Here is a 23,441-nt window from a genome sequence, read left to right on the forward strand (position 1 = left end):
TCAAACTTTTGTCGGGGGGTCCGAAATTTTTTGTTGCCACACCCCTGACAGAGAGCCTTTGGGTCTTTGGTGTTTGTGTGAGAGAAAGGGTGTGAGGGAATAAACTATAAATATCAACTGAGACACTAAGAAAGCTCTCATCTGCAGCGTTACACTCAGAAATGCAACAACACAATAGAGTGACTTCTGAGAAATGTAACTGAGGTTTTTTTAAAGGCTGTTTAAGGTGGAAGTGTCTCCACAATGACCTTTACACAGGGAGGATTTAATATGTCGGAGTGGCAGTGGTATGATGGAGCCGAGTTGTGTGTGGGTGTGACATTCTGCTCTACCTTGGAAAAGTCACCGAGGTTAATCAACTCCATCTGGACGACAGGCGTCACCACAACAAGCTCAGTGAGGCTGAACCGCTGAGTGAAAAGAAAAGCAAACCGAAAGACAAAAGTCGAGGTGCAGCATTTGTTTCATATTTGTTATGATGAATTAATGTAATAGTTGGCCGGAGGGCAGCAGCACAATAACATTTGTCAGCCTGCGTCAGAGGAGTTGACACAGTTGTGATAATAAATGTGTTGACAGGTATGTGGAGCAGTATTACATAGTTTATTTGTGTGAGGATGACGTAATAGTTTATTTTTCAATTTGCTTTAAAAAAAAAAAGCCTTGATTTTTCTATCGGTTGTATAGTCTGTTCATTTTAAGCATGATCTGTGTTTTCGTCAGCATTAATCATAATTATTGTCTTTATTTAGTATGTTCACATGTTTAATTGCTAAAGAATGCAACAAACGAATGTCAGCAATCTTTAAGTTTTGTTGAGAACTGTAAAACTGAAATTTGATGTGCACCAGATGAAAAAAATGTTCTGATCAGTACAGTCAGTCAGCCACATGGTGGCGCTATGGTAAAGACAGGGGCTCACCAAAATAACACATTCATGGTCCTCAGGGGACCATGAATACAACATCTCATGGCAATCCATCCAATAGTTAAGATGTTTCAATGTTGAACTAAAGACAAAAAATAAATACACACTGATGACTGCTGAGTATAAGAAAGTGACCCAGTCACAGGCAACATTTATTTTATTTATACACAAAAAAAACACCTGGCACAACATTGGCCAGAACATAGTTATATCTCATGTAACAACTGACATAAATATAAAACAAAATAAATATTAAATAAAAATGGACAGTTGAATTAAGACGTGGTGTAAACAAACAATTTGAAAATTGCATCATGATACAGAGACTAAACTAAGAAAAAAAACATAAGAATGTGTGATCCTTGGCCCTGAGTGGAACGGTTACTCCAAATGTAAAAGCAAGTGTTGTTGATCACAAGAAGAGTAGCAAAAACAAACTGATTTAAGGATCTGGAAACAGCGGCAGGATAAAGTGAGTGCTTGGAAAAAAAAGCTCTTAATCCAAAAGAGCCTTAAACATCTCAGTCATTCAGGAAATACAAAGCCAAGCACTCTTACATTGCCTCTCATTTATATAACACATCATATAACTTGTTTATGTTCAACATATGAAACATTTTTTACATAAAAATAAATTATTCATCTTCTGTTATCATAAAGTACATAAGTGTTTTTAGTCTCAGTTCTCTCTGAGTGGCTTTGGAGCCTCCTCTTCAGTCGTGCCACACTGTGCCAGAGGAAAAAAAACAATCCCGCAGAGTAGCTCAGTTTCATTCCCCCCTTTCAGTCCTCTTTCTCCATGAGTGAAATGGCATGGTCGGTCAGTGCTCTTTGATTTGGAGGAATGCTTAGATCACACTGCAAACACGCTGAGGGAGCTGGTCTCGTCTTTCAGGCCCAGGATGCTGTAGGCTATCCTCTTCATGTGACCGGGCAACCGCACTCCAATATTCCTGATGTCTCTGAAAGGCCAAGATAAATGACACTGTTAGCTGTGTGCCAAAAATAATATGGACTTTGTTTTGGGTACTTGCACCCCTGAAAATATTCTGATGTAGCTCATACTGTAAAGCAAGTCACTGCATAAATAGCTAAAGTAATGAATAAACTAAATTACTAAGTTGATGGCTACATAGTTGAATAGACCATTCAGTTGTATGAGAACATGATCACTCTGTATAACCGCTGTTGTGGTCTTTACAGCACTTGAGAATGAGAGGAATGACACGAGCAGAGGCGGAGTGGGGTATTCCTGCATCACAAACACACTAACAAATGTTCAAGCCGAGAGCCTCAATACATTCTCTGTGTTAGTACAAAATGTGGCCTGGTGCCAGATACATCGGTGCAGCTGCACCTGTGCCATGTGTGCACTTACTCATGCCTCAAGGCGAGCACCTGCTCCATGGTCGTGATCCCTGCGCGGCTGAAGCTCTCGTTGTACTGGCTCATTTTGATGGAGTCCAGCCACTCGGCCACCGACCTGAACATGGTACCGTCACAGCCACTGGTGCTCGGCAGGCGGATGGACACGCTGCGGGGAACAATGTGTGATTAGATTACTCATTCCCCATTTAGTGCTACTTTGTGTACATTGAATGCATGTGACTATGTTTGAATAAGAGAGAACCTGTTTTAATGTAAACAGACTGCAGAGTGGACTGTTACAGAGGAAGTTACAATAACTTCTAATCTTCCAGAGGAAGGATTAAAGGGATAGTTAAACATTTTGGCAAATTGGCCCATTGCCATAATTTCTAAAGTGGAAATAAGTTTTTTAAGTCGGAATTTCTTTTTCCAGATTAAACAGACAAAATGAAATGTGTTAATACAAGAGAACAGAATTCGTACCGAGGATCAAAGTCAGCTATGGTTTTCAGAGACTCTGGGTTTCGGAGCAGTTTGTCCAAAATGTTGACAATGTCTGTGAAGCGAGGTCGTTTGGAGCGGTCGTGCTGCCAACACTGGAGCATGAGTTGATAGATGGCGGACGGGCAGTCCATCGGAGCAGGAAGCCTGAAGGCCTCGTTGATAGCCTTCATGACCTGAGAAAAGAAACCAGGGCAGGGTGAAGGCAGCGCTTAGATTTTAATTAGAATAATAACCCAAGTGACAGACATAGAGTTTGAATAGGCAACCGTCCAAAAAGTCCTGGATTTGTGTGTTGATGTTAACAGCTAATTTGAGAGAGGATGGTGGGAAACTACACAGGATCAGTCAACTCTCAATCACCACCTACCCTACGCTGAGTCTCTGTGGTAATATAGGTTCAAGTTGAACCTACACAGACCAAAACAATCCCTCATCTCAACCATAAGAGTTGGAAAAGGAGATCTGACAGATGAAATATACCTCATGGTTGCTCATGTCCCAGTAGGGCCGTTCTCCGAATGCCATGACTTCCCACATGACGATGCCGAAGCTCCACACGTCGCTGGCTGAAGTGAATTTCCTGTAAGCAATGGCCTCAGGGGCGGTCCAGCGGATGGGGATTTTACCTCCCTGACAGAAGAGATAAATTAACAAGTCATGAATGGAATGGAAACACATGGTGCTGAAAGATCAACACTTTGGATTGGACGCTCGAGAGTAAAAACATCATTAACAAGCTGACAGTTGTTACTAGAAGAACAAAAAAGGGCTTCTTCTCGGGGCGCTGTGCTTTTAGGGCTCTAAAATATAGCTGTTGGACTCACCCTGGTGGTGTAGGTGCCCTCAGCGTCATCCTCCAGCACACGTGACAGACCAAAATCGGACACTTTACACTCCAGGTTGCTGTTCACCAGGACGTTTCTTGCTGCCAGGTCACGGTGGACATAACTCATGTCAGAGAGGTATTTCATGCCAGCAGCTATTCCACGCAGCATTCCCACCAGCTGATACGAAGGAATCTCTCCATCACGGCCCTAAATGACACACAAATGTATAGAGTTACAAACTTGTTCCTATGTATCTTATCATAGTATGAGTTGAGTTTTAATTAGCCATATTGGTCATCTTAGGACGGTTAGTTTAGCTTAGTTTAAACACTGGAAATAGCACTAGATTAACTTCCTTGCAACCTATTGCTAATAAAATTCAAAACACACATAAGGAGGGAATAATTTAAGATTTTTTTTTTTTTAAAGTTGCTAAAGTCTCCAAGAATACAAATATCAAGGAATAAATATACTGTATTAAGTTATGTGACCATCCAGCTACCTTCAAATATGTGTCCAGGGCTCCATTCTCCATGTATTCAGTCACTATCATGGCATGCTTGTCTGAAAATTAAAACATAAAATAATCATGTTTAGTACAAGAACAAAAAAAAAAAAAAAAAAACAGTTGATGAAAATAAGCAGTAAGTGGCTTCTGTCTGATTTCACAACTCACATTTGGTGACAACCCCCTCCAGGTGGATGATATTCGGGTGGGAGAACTGGCCCATGATGCTGGCCTCACTCAAGAAGTCCTGTCTCTGTTTCTCAGAGTAGCCCGGCTTCAGGGTCTTGATTGCCACAGCAGCCTCTCCTCGCCCAGGGGTCTTCATCACACCCCGAAACACTTCCCCAAACTCTCCTGGGGGACAGCGAGAAGAAAGGTCAGAAACAGAAACCCTCTGAAATTCTACTCAATGGAGGGCGAATTGTTTAAAATATACTTACCAACGCCGATGACTTTCTGTTTGCTGATTGCATTCGGGTCGATTTCCGTGACAAACTTTTGGATGGCAATGTTTGGGTCCTCATACATGTGTGGATCGACGTATGTCTTCAGAGGCTTGAGTTGATCTGAGGAGAAAATATGAACCAGAATATTAGACTGAATCATGAATCAATAAATTGTTTCACCTGTAAATAAGACTGAATTCATTTTGTGTGTGAGGTTTTCTAACCTGTCGCAAAGTAGGGATCCTCTGGTCCTCCTCTGCCACGAGTGCTCAGTCTCCTGAGAGGAAAACAACACCAGTCACTTAAAGACTAAACAGAATACAGACGGGCTTTTCGGTAATTGCATGTCCATCCTGTCTCAAACAAACCAAGGCTGTATTCAATAACAGCACCAGCTATTACTCATAACCCCCCCTAAGCTGTCACACCAGCACGTCCTTAATTTATTTGAGCTGGTGGCATGTAATCACACAGTCTGCAGCTTTGTAGATAGCATTTATCTGAATGACACACGTGTTGAATGTGGATACAAAGAGCACTGATACCCACCTTCTACGCAGCAGCAGGACGGCCACCACCACCAGCAGGATAAGTGCTATCCCGACTACGGCTACCATCACCATGGTGGAGCTGTTCTGGATCTGGGACACAGCTGAGAAGAATCATGGAAACAGAAACATTTATCAACTCGACTGTGTGAAATAAAAACGTACATCAACATTTATTTGAGAAACTGGTTTCACTTCTGTAGATTTGAAGGGGTTTCCGTTACCTAATGGTGAAGTGTGAAACTCGTACTCGGCGCTGTAGCTGCCGGGGCTGCCCTCAGGACTCAGCACCTGGACCCTGAACATGTAAGTAGTGTCTGGGATCAGGTCGGTAATCTGGACCGAGTCCTTCTCCAGAATGAGGACCGTGTAGGTGGTCACATCACGCTCGCTGTCATTTTCCTGCAGGGAGAAAAATTGAAAGTGGGTGGATTAAAATAGATTTAATCTTAACCAGAACTCTCTTAACCATCTTTTCTTCAAAAAAAAAAAAAGTTCAAACGGGGGGAGGAGAAAGACGAATGAGTACAAAGCACTCTGTCTTACTTTTCTGCGGTACATAAGCTCATAGCGGTGAGTGATGTGGGCTGGAGGTCTGCGAGACAGAGTCCAGGACAGAGACAGACTGGTGGGGCTGTGATCATCCAGATGGATCAGCCTCACCTTGGGGGGATCTAGCGGTCGGTGGAAAGGCAGAAAGCAAAATAATGGTTAGTGACTAATTGCAGTGTTTGGAAAGGACATTTGGGAATGAAAGCCTTTGGGATTCCTCTGTGCTTCTTCTTTCTACAGAGGATGCAATACTACATGAAAAATGTCTTAACTTTTTGTCTGTTCTGTTTGCCTGTGTTTGCTTCTGTCGTTAAAGGGATAGTTCAACATTTTGGCAAATTGGTCCATTGCCATAATCCCTAGAGTAGGTTTGTTACCTTTGTTTGTCGGTGTAAGCTATTTTTAGAACGGTGGAGCAGAGCCACAAGCTGCTCAGAGCTACGCTAGTTACTTTACAAGACGGAGTTGTTTTTGAGGTAAATTCATGCAAAACCACTGATCCTGTCGGGGGGCAGCAAGCAGTCTCTGCATTTGCCTCGAAAACAACTCCGTCTCGTAACGTTCCGTCATTTTCTCTTAGCATGGTAAATGTGCAGATCACAACTTGTCCACCAGAGCGTTTTGGAGTTGTTGGATTGTGTATTTGATGAGTTTGATGAGGGAAACCAAGAAATCCCATTAGCCTCCATAGCGTAGCTCTGAGCAGCTCATGGCTCTGCTTCGCCGTTCTAAAAATAGCTTGCACTGACAATTAAAGGTAACAACTGTGACAATGGGCCAATTTTCCAAAATGTTGAACTATCCCTTTAAAAAACACATGGTATATGGTTTTATCACTTTAATGTGATGACATTTTGAACCTATGACACATTATTATCCTCACCTGTGTAGTCCAGGGCAGTGGTGATGGTCTCGATGGGCCTCTCGGTGCCGTACTGGGACACGCCACTGTGAGTCTCCACCGTGAAGGTGTAGTTCAGGTGAGAATCCAAATCGGTGACGATGACAGTGGTTTCTTTCAGGTCCGTAGCGCCCGGCTCGAAGTTGATCTTCTCGCCGCAAGGGATGCACAGGGCTCCGTCGCAGTGCTCGCACACCACGCTGTAGGTGAGGTCGCTGCGACCCCCGGTCATCAGCGGCGGGCTCCAGGACAGCTGCAGCCTGCCTTCTGCCGACAGGGTGGTGGAGGCGAGGTCACGAGGGGCACTAGGTGGAGCTGGGGGAGAGGAAGTGGACGACAAAGCAGTTAGATAAGTTCTCCAAACTACCTCCGATGAATAGAAAAGTTGATAAGAGTTTTTTTTTTTTACCAGAGCAAGGAGATGTTGGAGGGTCTATGGGGGAGCGGTAGAAGCCCTCCTCACATAGACACTCGCTGGCTCCGGCCTTGGACGGCTTGGTGTTGTCAGGACAAACCCGGCATAACTCGCTCGACTCAGACGGTTTGAAGTAACCTGGCTTGCATGCTGTGTGAGAGAAAGAAGGTGTGTAGGTAAAAACATATCATAAAGCAATAACTGTTAAAAGGACAAATACCGGAAGGGATGACTCATGAAAAACTCAAACAAATGAAGCTGTCTCAGTAACACCGGCGCTTGATACCCGACAGGAAGCGTTAGTTGTGAGGAACCTATAATCACTGAGTCTTTTGTGTGCGGGAGGAATGAAAGGGATTTCCCTGACGATCTGCCTCCACTTGCCTTTTTTCACCCGGGGGGCCTAATCTCAGGTCACACTGCCAAGTGTCAACCGGATGACAGCAGTGCATTAAATCCATCAGGTGATCCGATCTGCCTTCTCCTTTTGTTCGCTCTCAGCTCAAATTCTCCCTGGCAGATCACGTTTGTGTTTTTGCCAAAGGAAACGTCACCTTGGACACCGGTGTGAGCGCTGCCATGGACATCCCAGCACCCAGATAAGCAGCCTTCCCAGGGCAGGGGAGGTTAATGAACACACACACTGGACACAAACTGGAGGCAAGAGCTGCAAGTTCAGTGGGAGACTGATGTTTCCTCCCTTTCTTCCTTCCTTCCGCTAACCCCCCTCTCCCACCAGCACCAGCCACAGATTACAGCATGCAAGGTTGAATAGTTAGCTGACAAGAGGATCAGGAAAGAGGAAAAGCTGCTGAAAACAAAGTACGATTTTCGACATGTTTATGGAAACAGACGTACTTAATTTCTGAGGCGATGAAGAGAAATTAAAAAATTAAAAAAATTAAAAAAGATTTAAAAAGAGGGGATCTGATGAAAGACCTCCTGCTTTCACTCTCCGTAGGGAGCAGCCCCTTTCATGTGGCCCCCGCGCTGGTGGCCGGGGTCGAGTGAACCCTGGATTGAAGACGTGGTCACGTTACTTTGGCCACCGAGGCAGGAGGACCTTTGCACTCTCAAGTATTGCCGCGCTGGAGGAGAAGCAGCAGGTTGAGTAGGGGAGGGATAGAGATGAATAGATGGGTGGAGGAGGAGGGGGGGATAGGAGGGGGAGTAAAGGTCTGGAGCACCAACAGAAGTTCTCTCTGGGGAGTCACTCGGCGGCAGTGGGGGTGTAGCTGAGGTCCTTTCGCATAAGAAAGAAGGGGGCCAGCCCATTTCATCTTGAGCCGGAGCAGCAGGACCTCTGTCACGTAGCAAAAGGAACTCGGGGCCTATTCATCTATTGTCTCTGAGACTGGGGAGAGTGGTGCCATAAATATGTTGCATTACTCATTATACAGCTCGCAAATGGCGGCATGTGCGCAGAAGATGAATGCAAAAGGTTGTTAATGCAAATTTTTGGTCCCCTCGTTATTTTTTAATCGTCACACTCTGTTAATCAACAAAATTATAGGATGGAAGACATTATTATTACTTAATAACATCAAAAATATTAACTCAAAACACATTTTTAAAAAGGTAGTAATAGACTATTTAAATAAATTGTAAATTCAATGAGTAAGGAATATGTAACGCAGAATAATTTATTATAGGAATTTATTTGTGGGTTGAACTGTTGTGGTAATGTAATGTGATGTATGATGTATTCTTAATGTAGTTTAGACTAGACTGTTTGCTGTTTGTGTATATGATGAGGTGTTACAGTGATCTGTTCTTTTTAAAAAATTGCATTAGGGACCCCAGGAAGATTAGCTAATGTCATGACATCAGCTGATGGGGATCCTATAAATAAACAAATAAACAAACAAACAAAATTCATTTTTGAATCGGATCCAAAATCCCAAACTTTCATTCATTAAACAAAATCTTAAGTCCTCTTGTTGACGGAATCTCAGCCTCCCATTGTCCCGTGCAACTCTTTGACTGCAACGCACATGTGAAAAGGACTTATGTTCCGCACCGGTGCATCTGTTAATTGAATCTGTTTTTTGCTCTTTGTGTCGGCCCATTGTTCTAATGAGTGGGAACATGGATTAGGGAGCTCGTTGCGTGTGTTAACAACCGGATGAAAGAGCAAAGGGAAGGCAAAGCGGGGCATGTCACTGGATAACAGCTGTCCTGTTGCTCTACTAATCCTCTTGACTAAATTACACTCCACACCTAACTAAGCAGCCACGAAACTAACCACCCTCATGCGCCAACTGTCGACTCGCTCCCCGCCCTCCGACTCCGGCCCAGGACAACCTGCTTATTTGTGTCAGTCAGCATTCCTCCTCATCTCACTTTACTTCCTTTTCCCACAACAGTTGGGCTCTTCTTTGGAATCCACACGCAGGCCGCGAGCCTCTGTGGAGATCACTTTCTGTAGTTAGTTAACCTACAGGACTGAAATGTTGGGAGCCTGATCCGCTCGTAGCCATTCTCGGGGCAACTACCCCTTTGTCTTCTGCCAATAAATATGAGAAAAAGGCTATTTGGAACTGTGATTGCGAAGAAGTTAATCCCCCGGGCATGGATGGCAGACATTGCACCCACATACGATCTGTGGTTGAGAGAAATGGCAAATATGCTTCACCTGGAAAGACTGAGACTTTATAATGAAGACAGGGAAGACATGTTTAAAAAGATGTGGGACCCTGTATTGCAATTGTTTCAAGGAAAGGACTAATGTGTCAGTCACTGTGAAACACTTTGCTGTGTGTACTTCTCATTTTGTACAGTTTTCTTTAAATATGTTTAGTATATTGTCATGATGACTGTGGTCTTTATTATTTCCTTACACAATGAGCTGATCCTGTTTTATTTGTTAGTTTTGGGGTGGGGGAGTTTTTTTTTCTTTCTTTTATCTGTTTGTTATGTGTTTCTCTTCATTTTGAAAAGCAATAAACATATATTAAAAAAAAAAAAAAAAAAAAAAACCTACAGGACTGGAGCAGAGGCTGTGGGTGTCTTGCGCCAGAGAGTCGGCCGGGAGAGAGGCTACGACATTGAGTTTCGCTTACATAATAAAACAGGTTTCCTGCATCCTCATATACAGGTCATCCTCCAGACTTTGGACTCACAATATTTTCCAGTCAAGCGTTTCCTGTCCTCCTCTCAACAGCTGCCTGCCACCTTCCGTTTCAGGTGCTCGCCTCAGACTCAGTCCTGTGGTGAGGAACTTCTAGTTCTGAACATTCCTTTGCTCTGACTTCCCCTCTAAATCTGCTTTCATTTTGATAACCTAAAAAGAGCAACTTTTTGTTTTATTTTATTTTTTATGTTTCGTTTTGTGGTAGAAAAATCAACTTCAGTGACAAACTAGATACTAAAACAACAGTTAAGTGATTCTGTTTGGTGAATCCTTTTCATTCTTTCAGCTAGAGACAATAATGTGCTGGTTTCTAAGCAGCAGGCTCCATAAGGAGACCAAACTCTGCCAGTTAAGGTGACTTGTTCCGTCGGGAGTCATAAACCACACGCCTGACTCAGTGTAACCTCGGATAGGTGTGTCGGCCTCATCCCTGTAATCTGCGGTTTCTGTCGCTTGGCAACTCACGCAAAGCAAATACTTGCGAGGAGAAGACACGGTGCTCAGGTAGTCATTCTGACACATTCACACGGCCCCTTCCTTGAGTCAATCAGTGCTGGAGGTGACGCCAGGGTGAAAGAATTCCTTTCAAAAAAATCCCCACAGCACACTGTGCCCTTCCTCCCTCCTTCCTCCTCCTCTGTACCCTCTCTCCTCCCACGTTTCCTCCAGACAGTTCAACACACCACACCCCAGAATGCCAACTTCCACACGAACAGTATGAATGCCACAGCTATGTCGTCTACTGTACACAACTATGTGCTTTTTAATTGACCTTATACTGTATCTAGTGTAAAGTCCATGAGAATGGAAAAAGTTTTTTAAGGATTTAACACCAAAGTTTTTTAGTTTCAACTCTTGGCTGTTGAATGGAGTCCATCAACACATGTTCTAATTTTGTAAATACATAAACTATGAATCGATTAATCGCACAATAATTGATTATTGAATTAATTTTCAACTATTTTGATAATCGAATAATCGGTTTGAGTAGTTTTTTAAGAAAAAAAAGTCCAAATTCTCTGATTTCAGCTTCTTAAATGTGAATTTCTGGTTTCTTTGTTCCTTTATGACAATAAACTGAGTATTTCTTTGGTTTGTGGACAAAACAAGACATTTTGAGGACGTCGTCTTGTGGTTTGGAAACACAATTTTCAACATTTTTTCACCTTTTATTGACCAAGCAACTAATTTATGAATCATATCAATAAAATAATCGTTAGTTGCAGCCCTAATAAACTCAAAGTCGAGCCAGAAGTGGGACACATCTTCTTTCTACTGTATGTTATCACCAGCCCTGGGCCTATCCATAAAAACAGAGCCTCAGCCCAGCCCCATTCCTCAGTCCTGAGAGAAAGACAGTGGAAAGAATGCGCTATTGGGCAACAACAGGTGAAGAGAAGACGAAGCCACCGATGAGAGTGTGTTGAAGGTTTGCGCCTGTTATCGATGTCACATGAAGCGATCTGTGGTTGCCTCCAAATCCAAATCCAACAAGACAGGTATAGACACAGTCTGTCCCACTTTCCTCTCTCTCTCTTCCTGAGCCCGGTCCTGCGCTATCTCACCTATTTCAACACAGATACGCTGTGTTTTTTCAGCACATCCACAAACAAACCAGACACAATTTACATTCCAATGCGCTCATTCCTCCTCACACCTCGCCAAAAGCAGCGGTTGGAGGTGTTTCATTTACTACATCTCGCATGAAAACACGTCTCAGTCGACTGCACGACACATTTCTGGCACTGGCTCACCTTGGCAGGAGTCCCCGGTGGTTTCGTAGCCGGCCAGACACTGGCACTGGCCCACGGGAACCACCCACTCGCCCTCAGCTGTGCAGTAGATGCGCGGGGTGGCGGGACCGACGGCGTTCTCCACGCAGGCTCCCTCCACCTCCTTGAGGCCGTCCGCCACCGTCTCTGGGAAGGCCGCCAAGCTCTGCACCGTGGACGGGCACGTCTTGTAGTAAACTCTGACCGACAGCAGCGCCACACAAGCGCCCATGTCTTGAAAAGCCAGGTAGAAGCCCTTCCTGGACAGAGGCCCCACCGTCCTTGTCTCCGTGTTGACCTTCAGCACGCGACCTCGCGTGACCTCATCAGGGGCGATGGTGGCCACTTTGCGGAACTGCCCTTTGCGGAAGTTCGTTCCCACGTCGGCGTCGGCCTCCGAGATGAAAAGGTTGAAGGTTTCTTTGCAGGCGACGGAGGCGCCGTCGAACGTGTTGCAGTCTCTCACCACAAAACGGAGCTCCACGGAGACGCGGGACGTCCCAGGGCGCCGCTGGATGAATGTAGTACGCAGCCAGTTATCCTGTTCAGTAGAGTCTATACTGCAAACGCTGTAGGTGTAGAACAGTGAGCCATTCACCACCGTCTGGACTATCTCCCACTGTAGGACAGAAAGAGATGGAGAGAGGAGAGGGATCAGTTTAACGTACAACACCAAACTGAACTACAATAATGAAGGGGAAAAATCACAGTTCTCTGGGTCTAAGTACAGAGTACACTGGCTTTGTTCTTGCCAAGAACCCGTTTAATTGATGAGACACCTCATCTGCCCTGCTGAGTGAGAAGCTCATAAAGTGCAAAAGTGAGCCAGAGCCTTTTTTTTCCACACATTAAGATTACTGGCTTCGACATGTGCTGCGCTCGCGACGTGTGTGGTTTTCCATTAACAGACGAGGGTGGATGCGTGTGAGACACACAAAAAAGCCAGCAAATACTACTGTAGAATACCCACTCACACTTTATGATCGTTAGATTGGCTTTATAGGCATAGTGCAAAGGCACGGCAGCAGAATTGGCAGCAATTAAGACTTTTTAAGAGGGGGAAGCAATGACAAGTAAAAAGATTAAAAGCCCATATTTATTTATCATTAAAATTTAAGATCTCATATGTTCCCAGCACTGGTGTGTTCCGGGGAATAAATCAGTGCTTAAATATACTTTAACTCTGGCAGCAAATCGAGGCAAAGTAAATGTGATATATTTCAAAATGACATCACAACTAATTAATAAGAAAAAGTTAAATTGGCTCCATTAGATCAGAGCAGCACTTAAACCACACATTATTACCAAGCCCATGATTAGAATGAATAGTTAGACACATATCCTCTTCAGCCAATTACTTGTAATTACTTTCCAACTTCTGTTTATAGTTATATATAATATATCTTTGCTGAAGACACAACCACACATTGCAAAGAACCATCTGTACCAATTTAACTCCAGTGTGAGAAAGCTGCATCAGAACAAAGGAAAGATTACAGACATGCGGAAATCCCTCCTGATAGAACGGGTATCTTCAGATCTTTGAGAACCTTCACACAAGAAACATAGCCCGCACAGTGGAAGTAGCCATGTCCTGTTGCTTTTTTTAGATGGAAAGCCACTGAACTATAGATAGAGGGATGGTTCTCCACATATGGACCACTCTTTCTTTTTCTTTTACTCATGTCTTCCCACTGCACAGATCCTCTTTGCTCTATACTGTCATCTCTTCAGAGAGAAATCTTGTGGGAGAACATCTTCAGTTTCAGTTTTATGGTTAAGCGCTGGAATGAAAACAATCTAATGTGATTGTTTAAAATGCACTTTGGTACAGTAAATTCAAATGTGGTTTGATCCCTGACGTTTTAATGGCATTCATAAGTTCTTTATGAAAGGGTAGCGTTTAACACGAGACTAAAACTGAGCTCTGCCAAACCTCATCTAGCTGCCAATCATTCCATCTGTCCCAGGGAGCTTTTTGAGAGGACTGAATGAGGGGATTGTCCCGAAACAGAATTTAAATTCTCACATAGACTAATCTTCAGCTGCCGTCTTATTTATTTGTTGTCACACAAAGTGGGAACAGTGTCAAGTCTTCAACCTGAAGTCTTAAAAATGCCTGTTGAGGTATAAATACTCACTCCGTTCTCATATGGCAACGTCAGCCAGCCCAGCTCTGATCCTGAAGTCCTCATATCCAGCAACACTTCTACAGAGACAAACAGAAAATATATATTTATATATATAACATATGACATAATTACAACAAATAAGTGAATAAAAACACCTGATGCCTTAGAGAGAGAGAGAAATACATAATATTTAGCTATAAAAGACATTTAGCTATTAAAGAAAGACACTATTATTCATCAATGGTTTAAATATTACAACTCTAATAAATAGACAGTGGAATATGTAACAAATTTTGTATATTATTCTGTTAGATATTTGGAAATAATTATTATTTTTGACTGTATGATTAAATCCTCTGCCTTGATCTCTGGGGGCAGCAGCTTTATGGGGGGCACATGCCATGCTTTGACAGTTTAATCAAGCATGTCGGTCCGATTCAAGACTTCATTGACCGTGTCCTCCAGGTCCAACATACAGGACTAATAATGTATGAGAAAGGCGTGGGCTGATAAATCGCCATGACGAGAGAAATACATGAATCATGCGCCACAAGTGAAACAAAGGGGGTCTGACATGTTTGGACATCTCCCCAGGTGCCTCCTTATAGCTATAGGTTGGCAAAGCCCCCCCAAAAAAATTATAATTAAACAACTTATTGTTATACTTATTGTTAAAAAGAAAAGTTAGGATGAAGCAGACAGGTTTCATTCGAGACGGTTTGAACTATACATCTGACATTATAAACGTCACATCGAACAAAAAAAAACAGAGCAAAAAGTAGGCTACAACTAAAAGGAATTTTGACTTGACTAACAATGTCAAACATGTTAACTATGTTAAACTAGAGGTAAAACTTAAAACCAGTTGCCAGATTCCAACCTCCTGACTCATGAGGTGCGGTGAGAGAAAGAGAGGCTGCGCTTACAGCTTTTTACACAGTGTTCAAAGTAGACTAGTAGACTACTTACGTTCTTTCGACTGGAGGCTGATAAATACTTGGTTAATAAATAAAAATAGAAACAAGACGACCCGACGGAACTCCATGTTGCCACGAAACTTTTGAAATGAGAAAAGAAAAAAAAAAGTGGACGTTTGGTGTCCTGGAGCCTGTCCGCTCTCCTCCGTCAGTCCCTTCGTCTGTTACTGGCTCCACTTCCACTCAACACTTCACTCCACCGGCTCAGTGAGCACGAGCCCTTCAGCCCCCAGCCCATTCACAAACAGGTGGCGGCGTCGCCCCACCCCGCCGCCTTTTGGAATGAGGAAGTTCTCCAAATATGGCAACAGAGGGGGCGGGGCCAGAGCTGTGCGACCACATCTGTTTCATTGAGGAGAACGAAGGCCTTTTTTATGACTGCGATACTACATTGTATCTGTCAAAATGTACTGTAATGTACATCTCAAAATTGTAGTTGCATTGATTAATCAGCTATAGTCGATTAACAGAAAAATTATCGGCATCTGTTTGATTAGTTTAAGTCACTTTTAAACCAGAATTGAAGGACTTTTGGGGGGGCATATGTGCTATTGCTGTAAGCTACTATGATCAGTGCTAGAGGAATCATTACTGTGCTTCTCTGAGTTGCACTACCACCGTGTAAAATTCTATTATACAGAAAGGTTTCTCATTTAAAACTTACTTAGGCGCATGAGTAAGCCATAAAAGAAAATTTAAAGTCCTCATCAAACATTGCCTGTAATAAAGTGTTGTATTATTACAACGTTTACTGCATATGGACTTTTATTACAAGTGGTGTGGGTGTATACAACATTTAAGCTATAGTTCTACATGTTGGATACGAGAGAGATAAGAGAGAACAGTGATAAGATATGCCATAACAGAATGAGTAAATACTGTAATCACTTGGAATGTCTCTGACTGACTCTGACTGACTCACGATAGATACATATGTATTGGAAATATTGGCATGAACAACTGCACCTTTTTTTAACCTGTGTGGACAGACAGTGCGCTGTAAGTGTTTTTGTTTGTTTGTAACCTGTTGTCTGTTTTTTATCATTGGACTTGCAGCCTGTAAATAAATATATAACTTGGCATAGATTAAAACATAAAAAATAAATATGTATATAGAAATAATGAGTTTAATAGATATAAGAATCATTTGTAAAATATTTTGTCAGGGTGAGTAAAGCCATTCATATTGTGGTACTTTCTTCTTGTGTTATTGCTTTGCAACTTTTTTTTTTTCTGTTTACATTGTGTTTCGTCTGTGTTTTCATGGACATTATAAAAGAAAAGTGTGGTCAGTGCACTGAATATAACTGAACACATATATTTGTTTTGTTCTTGCTAGTGTGTTTTTGTGTTTTTGAATCCGTAGGTGTTGTAGCTTTAGTGCCCTCTTCTTGCACATGGCATGGGAATTTAATTAAAGCTGACACAGAGCTACACCGTAGGATGTAAACATTCCATTCAGGTCCTGCTCCGGTCCAGTTGGGGCCAGAACCATTTGAAAACCTTTTTAGAAACCCTGTTGGATATTTTAGGAATTTGAAGTTGTGGTTCGACAACAGGAGTAATACAATACCAATATGTTTAGGCTTTGGTAGCACGTGAAAATAAAAGTGTTTTTAAGCTGGACAATCTTTACTGACCGTCTTCCAAGTAATTGCCTGAATCCTCAACGTCTCATCCTGGACTTGTCTTTCCCACGACTGGTAAAGGAGGGGTCAAGTGGGGGGGTGGTCTGGTATGAATATATGACTACTAATGAGGCGGTCCTCATAAAGAACCTTACAATTTGGGTATGAATATGTGACCACAAAGAAGATCTGACAATAGCATCACCTAGCAACTCTTATCTGGAGGAATTTCAGAGTCAAGTCTTCTCTGCAAAGCGGCGTGTACTTGGGGAGAAGAGCCCCTCAGGCTGAGAGCCAAACACAGCCAGCTAGGCCGACAAAGAGCCCAGAGAGGACGACATTGTCTTGTCCAACGATACCAAACACGGACATGGACATTAATCATACAACAGACGGAGTGAAAGATGTTGTTAAAAAAAATAGATTAACAAGTTAAGTGTGGGTTGAGTTATGACTTTCTGACCTTCAGATGACAATTACTTCAATTACTTAAAAAACAAATTGTAGTTTGAGTATCATTCTTACCAGACATGTTCACCTTATAGAGTATAGAGGAAAACATCAACTTTATTCAATTATACACTCAAGTTAAAGATCAAAGATCAACCATGCACACAAAACTCAATTCTTATTAAAAAAACATTATATCATATAAGAATTAAGATTATTTTTCGGTATTAACTGATGAATTTCAGGTAGCATGTCCCAAGATCATATTTTAAACACAATCCTTTTGACAGAAAAAAACACATTGGAGCGCTTTGGACCCTTTCTTCATCTTGAGTCTCCACATTTGTTCAAATATCAGCTCTTTTGAATAAAAAAGCTTTTTGTTTTACAACTCCTCTAAAACATGAAAATCTGTGATCTGTATTTCACGTCACAGGCTCGACACTGTGCTTAAAGATTCAGATATCCCACACTTACAAATCACCACCACGCTTTGTTTTGAGTGCGAACTGACACTTGAAGGAAACTTCCATCTTAAGCACTTGAGGCGGCCCTTTCTCTCCCGTCTTTATCAGGTTTGATACACACCGAGGTACGCTTAGGTGTTATTTTCAACTGTGTTAACGCTTAAGACTCCGAGAAGTGGTTTCTGTTGTCATCCAGTTCTCGAAGGTGTCAAAGGTTAACACCCTCTCTAACACAGAAGTATGCAAATGCGTTCATTACAATACAGGCTTCTTTTTATTCACCTAGGAGAGCATGCGTCCTGCTGGAGAGCGGGCCGTGGCCTCACAACGCTCAGCCCAAACACCCCACCCTCCCTCTGGTCCCCGGGCTTCTGAGGGCAATGACAACACAAAAGTACTTCACACTGGGGGCTGGGCCTGAATTTTGTGGGTCATTGAACAGCGGCCGAAGCAGCAACGCCATGTCATTCAGAGCCTGTTCCCCCCCCACACCCACGGCTTTCCTTACACTTCTCGTGGTATCAGCAAACAGAGAGGTGGACCACTTTTGAAAGGACTGGGGAGTTTTTGTGTGCTGCCAACATGGAGTGCACCTACTGTTTTCCACCCCTCTCACAGCGAGGGCCCCCCAAAACCCTTGTTAAGAAATGATGGATTCGCGCCTTTGTCTATGTTTTGATGACTACGGCCTAGCCATCAGTGGTGGAAGAAGTGCTCAGAGTATTTGCTTAAGTAAAGTAGTCAGCGCCACACAATGAAAATACACGTTGACAAGTAAACATCCCTCGTTTGAAGTGTTTGCAACAGAATACACTCAGTGTAAAAGTTATTACCTTTGTCAGCATCACATTATAATATCATTGAATCATGATTTTTGAGGCACTAACATGAGGGCCATACTTTAAAGGGATAGTTCGAAATTTTGGCAAATTGGCCCATTGCCATAATCCCTGTTTGTTACCTTTAATTTTCAGTGGAAGGAAATAGAAAGGTAAATTCATGCAAAACCCTTGATGCGCGTTCCCGTCAGGGGCAGTTTTGCGTCAAGCAGTCTCTGCATTTACCTGTAAAACAACTCGTAACGTTCCGTTATTATCTCATAGCGTGGGGAATGTGCAGGTCACAACTTGTCCTCCATAGCATAGCTCTGAGCAGCTAGCGGCTCTGCTCCACCGTTCTAAAAATAGCTTGCACCAACAATTAACGGTAGCGAACCTACTCCTTAGACTATAGGGATTATGGCAATGGGCCAATTTACCAAAATGTTGAACTATCCTTTTAATGCAGTAGATAGCTACCATGGGTCAAATGGATTGTTTGAACTATGACAACATTCCATTGACTTATCACATGTTTTATGTGAAATCTTGACTTGCACCATAAATAGAAACGGAAACGGCTGAATAAACGGGATGAAATAAAGTGTAAAAAGAGGAAGTACCTGAAGTACATTACTTCAACCACTGCTGACCAGTTGTATGTTTCATATAGAGTATATTTTTGTTGATTCACTTTGCTTTTATTGAGTCTTCAAATGTCTCAATTCCCCGTTTCCCTGTTAAAGGGGTTTTCTTGGGAGTTTTTCCTCAGTCGCTAGGGCAGAGGATGTTGTTATGATGCCATGTAAAGCCCTTTGAGACAAACTGTTTGTAATGGACTATACTAATAAAGTTGCCTTGCCTTGCCAGTTGTCTCAGTACATGATGGGTGTATGAAAATTTGATAGATTTCCAATAAAGTAACATGAATTCATCTAAATCACCATATTAAAAGTCAGCTTGAACCCCCAGATAATCAGACAGGCTCTTGAGTCATTCAAAATGGGGGTTCTGATTCAGAGGGCTGAAAGCACACCGTGGGAGAGTCATGTATGAGCCTACGATTTTCAACCCATAAAAGAATGTGCAATCTTTCATCTTATCTGATATCATAAAATCACTCAAGGAAAAAAAATCTGAGTTTTCCACCATGACAAAAACAAAGATGTGTCAACACAGACATTAGATTTCTCTGCCCAACAATCATACCCCTGTTTGTGAGACTCTGAGGGAAGCGCAAGGTGACTTCACTCCTGTGCACGGTGCGATGCCATGTACTGATAAGCTCCGCAAATAAACTACAACAGAGAGGGTTTGGACCCACTAATCTCTGCATACCAAGGTCAATGCATGTACATGAAGTCTCTCACCAAATATGAATAAAAACCACAGACCACATGTTGTATGGCGTCTGTCAACTAAAGTGTGCTCTGATAATAGCAGCAGAAACCAAATCCAAACCGCCGTTCTTTTTATCTACTTCACAATTAGGGATCGGATGTTGCAGTGGCCTTTTTATTCTACACTAAGGCTTAATGCGCTGTGTCGTCTGGACTTTGCTGAAAAGCACTGTGTATTGTTTTTTCCCCCCGTGTCCTCAGTCATCTCATTTTAAAAGCTCTGCATGCCACCACTGGAAACACTACCTCCCTTAACTGGAATTTGGGGCGGGCGACTGTTGTCTATGTGGGATGTTTTGTGTGCAGCGTAGCGTTCAGACACAAAAGAGAGAGCACGCTCCGACAGGTCGACATCTTCTGAAGAGAAGTAATGTGAGAATTTGGTTTGAAAACACCAAGCATTACTCATATGCACATGGGTTAAAGTCTATTTGTGGCTTTGTGCTGATCAGTCATCGCTGCCTGCATTGGCTCTGACCTCATGCATCAAAGACCAACTGGAAGGGGAAAAAAAAAAACACTGCAGTTATAGATGGAAACCAAAGAAAGATTATTTGGCAGGATTGTCTCACCTTTGAAATATAAAACCACCACTAATTAACGCAGCCTTTAAAGTTCTATATCAAATAACAACCGTTTCCAACCGTATAATTACTCAGAGTGACAAAGAGTCGTTTAAAAATGAGGCTTTGTTCATTTCTCAGTATTCAGTGTCTTATTAGTGAGCAACAGGTTGTGTATTCAAATGTACCCCCAGACTGAGGTCACTATAATCCTTCTCGTCTGGCAAGTGTGAGTGGGGGGGGACGAGGGGCATGACTGAAAGTGAAATCCTCCTCGGTAAAGACCCGTGTTAAATGTAATGGGTGTTGGCAAAGGGGTCTAATAAAGATGACAGCACACATTCATATGCATTCGTTTGTGTGCTCAGCTTGACGAAGTCTGCCCCGCAGGCTTAACAAAGGGGAGGAAGGAAGCCAGGGGCTGTGGAGAATGCCTGGGGGTGTGGGGTGGCAACACACACACACACACACACACACACACACACACACACACAGTTGAGCGCACACTGTGGCCCTCCAGCTTGCATCCTGCAGTCTCTCAAGTCTGAAGTTATAGCAGTGACAGCTGGGCTAGCACACTCTGCATGGGCTCATTCTCTCTTTAGCAGCCCCCCCTGACACACACACACTCCACACTCCACACCCCTCACCCATGCATTGCACACTCACACACACACACACACACACACACACACACACACACACACACACACACACACACACACACACAGGATGCTCCATCCTGTTTACTGTTTACATTTCACAGTGGCCAGCCAACTTGGGAGGGCTCTACAGTGTGATCACAGGCATTACAGCTGTTTGTCAGGTAGCGGTGCAGATGGTGTGTGTGTGTGTGTGTGTGTGTGTGTGTAGTCTATAATATATTTGTCCATTGTTTGGAAAGAAGATTTGTATCCTCTTCCTCAGCTGTCTTAAAGGAATAGTTCAACATTTTGGCAAATTGGCCCATTGCCATAATCCCTATAGTCATCGCAGTAGGTTTGTTACCGGTTTGTTACTGTAATTGTTGGTGCAAGCTATTTTTAGAACGATGGAGCAGAGCCGAGAGCTGCTCAGAGCTACGCTACGGAGGCTAATGAGATTTCTTGGTTTCCCTCATCAAATACACACCAAAACGCTTTCGTGGACAAGTTGTGACCTGCACATTCACCACGCCATGAGATAATAATGGAACCTTATGAGATGGAGCTGTTTTTTGAGGTAAATTCATGCAAAACAGCTGACGCGTGTTCCCGTCAGAGGCAGTTTTCCGGCAAGCAGTCTCTGCATTTGCCTAAAAAACAAATAGGGATTATGGCAATGGGCCAATTTGCCAAAATGTTGAACCATCCCTTTAATTATATGTTTATGTTTCCATTTTTCTGGGCACCTTATCCTTATTTTGGCTTTGTTGGTTGTTTTTCTTTCTTTTCAATAACCTCTCATGCATGTTGCCAGAAAAGTTGAGGCTGAGAGTTCATCTGAGCGTTGGGAGCAAGTAGAAGATCTTGTGATACAACTGAAAGCTCTGAAACAGCTACTCAAAGTTCATGCTGTTTATAAAAAAAAGTCTCCCATATGAAAATCAATAATAAGAAGAAGAAAATTCCAGTTGGGACAGAAAAACAAGTGGCACCCACCGATTGTGGTGTTAAGATTTTAAGTATGCTGCAGAGGGGATAAGTTGTCCCTCAGCTGCTCGCCCACATTATGTGAGTTAGTCTGCGACTCGGCACTGTGACGCTGCTGAGTCAAGGTCTGTGCTGTAACGACCACAACTGTTGAGAGGAGGACCAGGGAGGAGCGGGGAGCGCAACTGGCCGTGTGGTCCACAACAATCAGATCATTATTTGGCCAAAAGGGCACCTGCTTTGTTTGAGGTAGGCCTGGACTCGGGAGGTGGTGACACCAGACAGCTGAACAATGCGGCACAAACAGGACACAGTTTATCTTCTTAAATTTAACTTTTTGTGGTATACTGATTTTCATTCCTGTCGCTAAAATCAAAAATCTATGAGAGATGTTGGCATTTATTAATGGTGGCATGAGAGGCCTGAGACTGCTTTGTGTCTGATGGAGGTAGAAAGCAGTTATACCACAAGGAGACCAACAGAGGTCCTTCTTGTTAAGACAATATACTTCAGTCTCCAGCTGCCCCCAAGTGACAGCAAACAGTCAGGGACATTAAATAGCCTACAGCTGACTGGAGCCTCAGATTAAATATAATGAGTTAGAGCAATTAACACATCGCTGGGAAAGTTCATTTTTAACAAACTGTTTGAAGTGTTTAAATGTGATCTTAACTTGAACTTTACAGATCAGTCCATAAGGTCCACCTCTTGTCCATGTTGAAGTTTCTCACCTGGCCTAATCTAATGGGCAAAGGTCCCAGAGGCCAAGGTGTCGGGGCGTTGTAAACATCACAAAAGAGAAAAAATGATCACAAAGAGCGGGAGATATACAACCACAGAGAGATCCCTGGAATGAGATGTCTCACTTTCAGTCAGGAATTTTTGCTCCTTTAGTTTCTTATGTGAAAATATCAAAATTTAAGAATGAACCTGAGGTCAGCAAAGTCAGGTCATGACAGACTCATCTCAGTCATTTTTTTTTATTTATTTATTTTTATTTATCTTTTTCTTCTTCCTTGTTGTTGTTGTAAACTGTACTTTAAATTGCATGCATTATGTTTTAATGTTTTTTTATCTTGTCTGTATTGCCTTTTACTGTACCATTCTTTTACCCTGTAAAGCACTTTGGGCTGCACTTTGTGCATGAAAGGTACTATACAAATAAACTATTATTATTATTATTATTAATGAGAAGTTTTAGATTTGACATTGACTGAACCCAGTCGGGTCTGTTTAGATTACTATATTTAATGACACCTATTTACATCATATTAGTTTTATTTTATTCATATTTATCTTATTTATTCTATTTATATGGCCAGTTTATGAGCAACCAGGAGACATTTCACTACATGTTACTCTGTATGTGACAAATAAAATAATCTTGTTATCTTGTAATTGTGTTTCTGGAAATGCAAGTAGCCTACAACGAGATCATTCTGTAATTATTACACTTTGTGCCTCCTAAGCCAC

At 42.6% G+C, this 23,441-nt stretch overlaps 1 protein-coding gene across 1 annotated transcript; it reads right to left on the reverse strand.

Moving 5' to 3' along the window:
* Positions 1 to 1,069: 1,069 nt before the first annotated feature.
* epha2a (eph receptor A2 a) lies at positions 1,070 to 15,217 on the reverse strand. The gene is made up of 17 exons (XM_085777400.1): positions 15,004 to 15,217; positions 14,044 to 14,111; positions 11,885 to 12,521; positions 6,992 to 7,147; positions 6,565 to 6,897; positions 5,676 to 5,803; positions 5,354 to 5,531; positions 5,131 to 5,233; positions 4,806 to 4,858; positions 4,576 to 4,701; positions 4,304 to 4,489; positions 4,130 to 4,191; positions 3,625 to 3,834; positions 3,281 to 3,430; positions 2,780 to 2,973; positions 2,307 to 2,462; positions 1,070 to 1,890 (listed from the first exon to the last, which is right to left on the reverse strand). Exons 1-17 carry the CDS (start codon positions 15,077 to 15,079, stop codon positions 1,782 to 1,784), a joined length of 2,925 nt encoding a protein of 974 aa, XP_085633526.1. The 5' UTR covers positions 15,080 to 15,217; the 3' UTR covers positions 1,070 to 1,781.
* Between the last annotated feature and the right edge of the window lie 8,224 nt (positions 15,218 to 23,441).

This window comes from Trachurus japonicus, chromosome 5 (genome assembly GCF_045865225.1).
Source record: "Trachurus japonicus isolate A0001 chromosome 5, Traja_1.0".
NCBI classification, from domain to species: domain Eukaryota; kingdom Metazoa; phylum Chordata; class Actinopteri; order Carangiformes; family Carangidae; genus Trachurus; species Trachurus japonicus.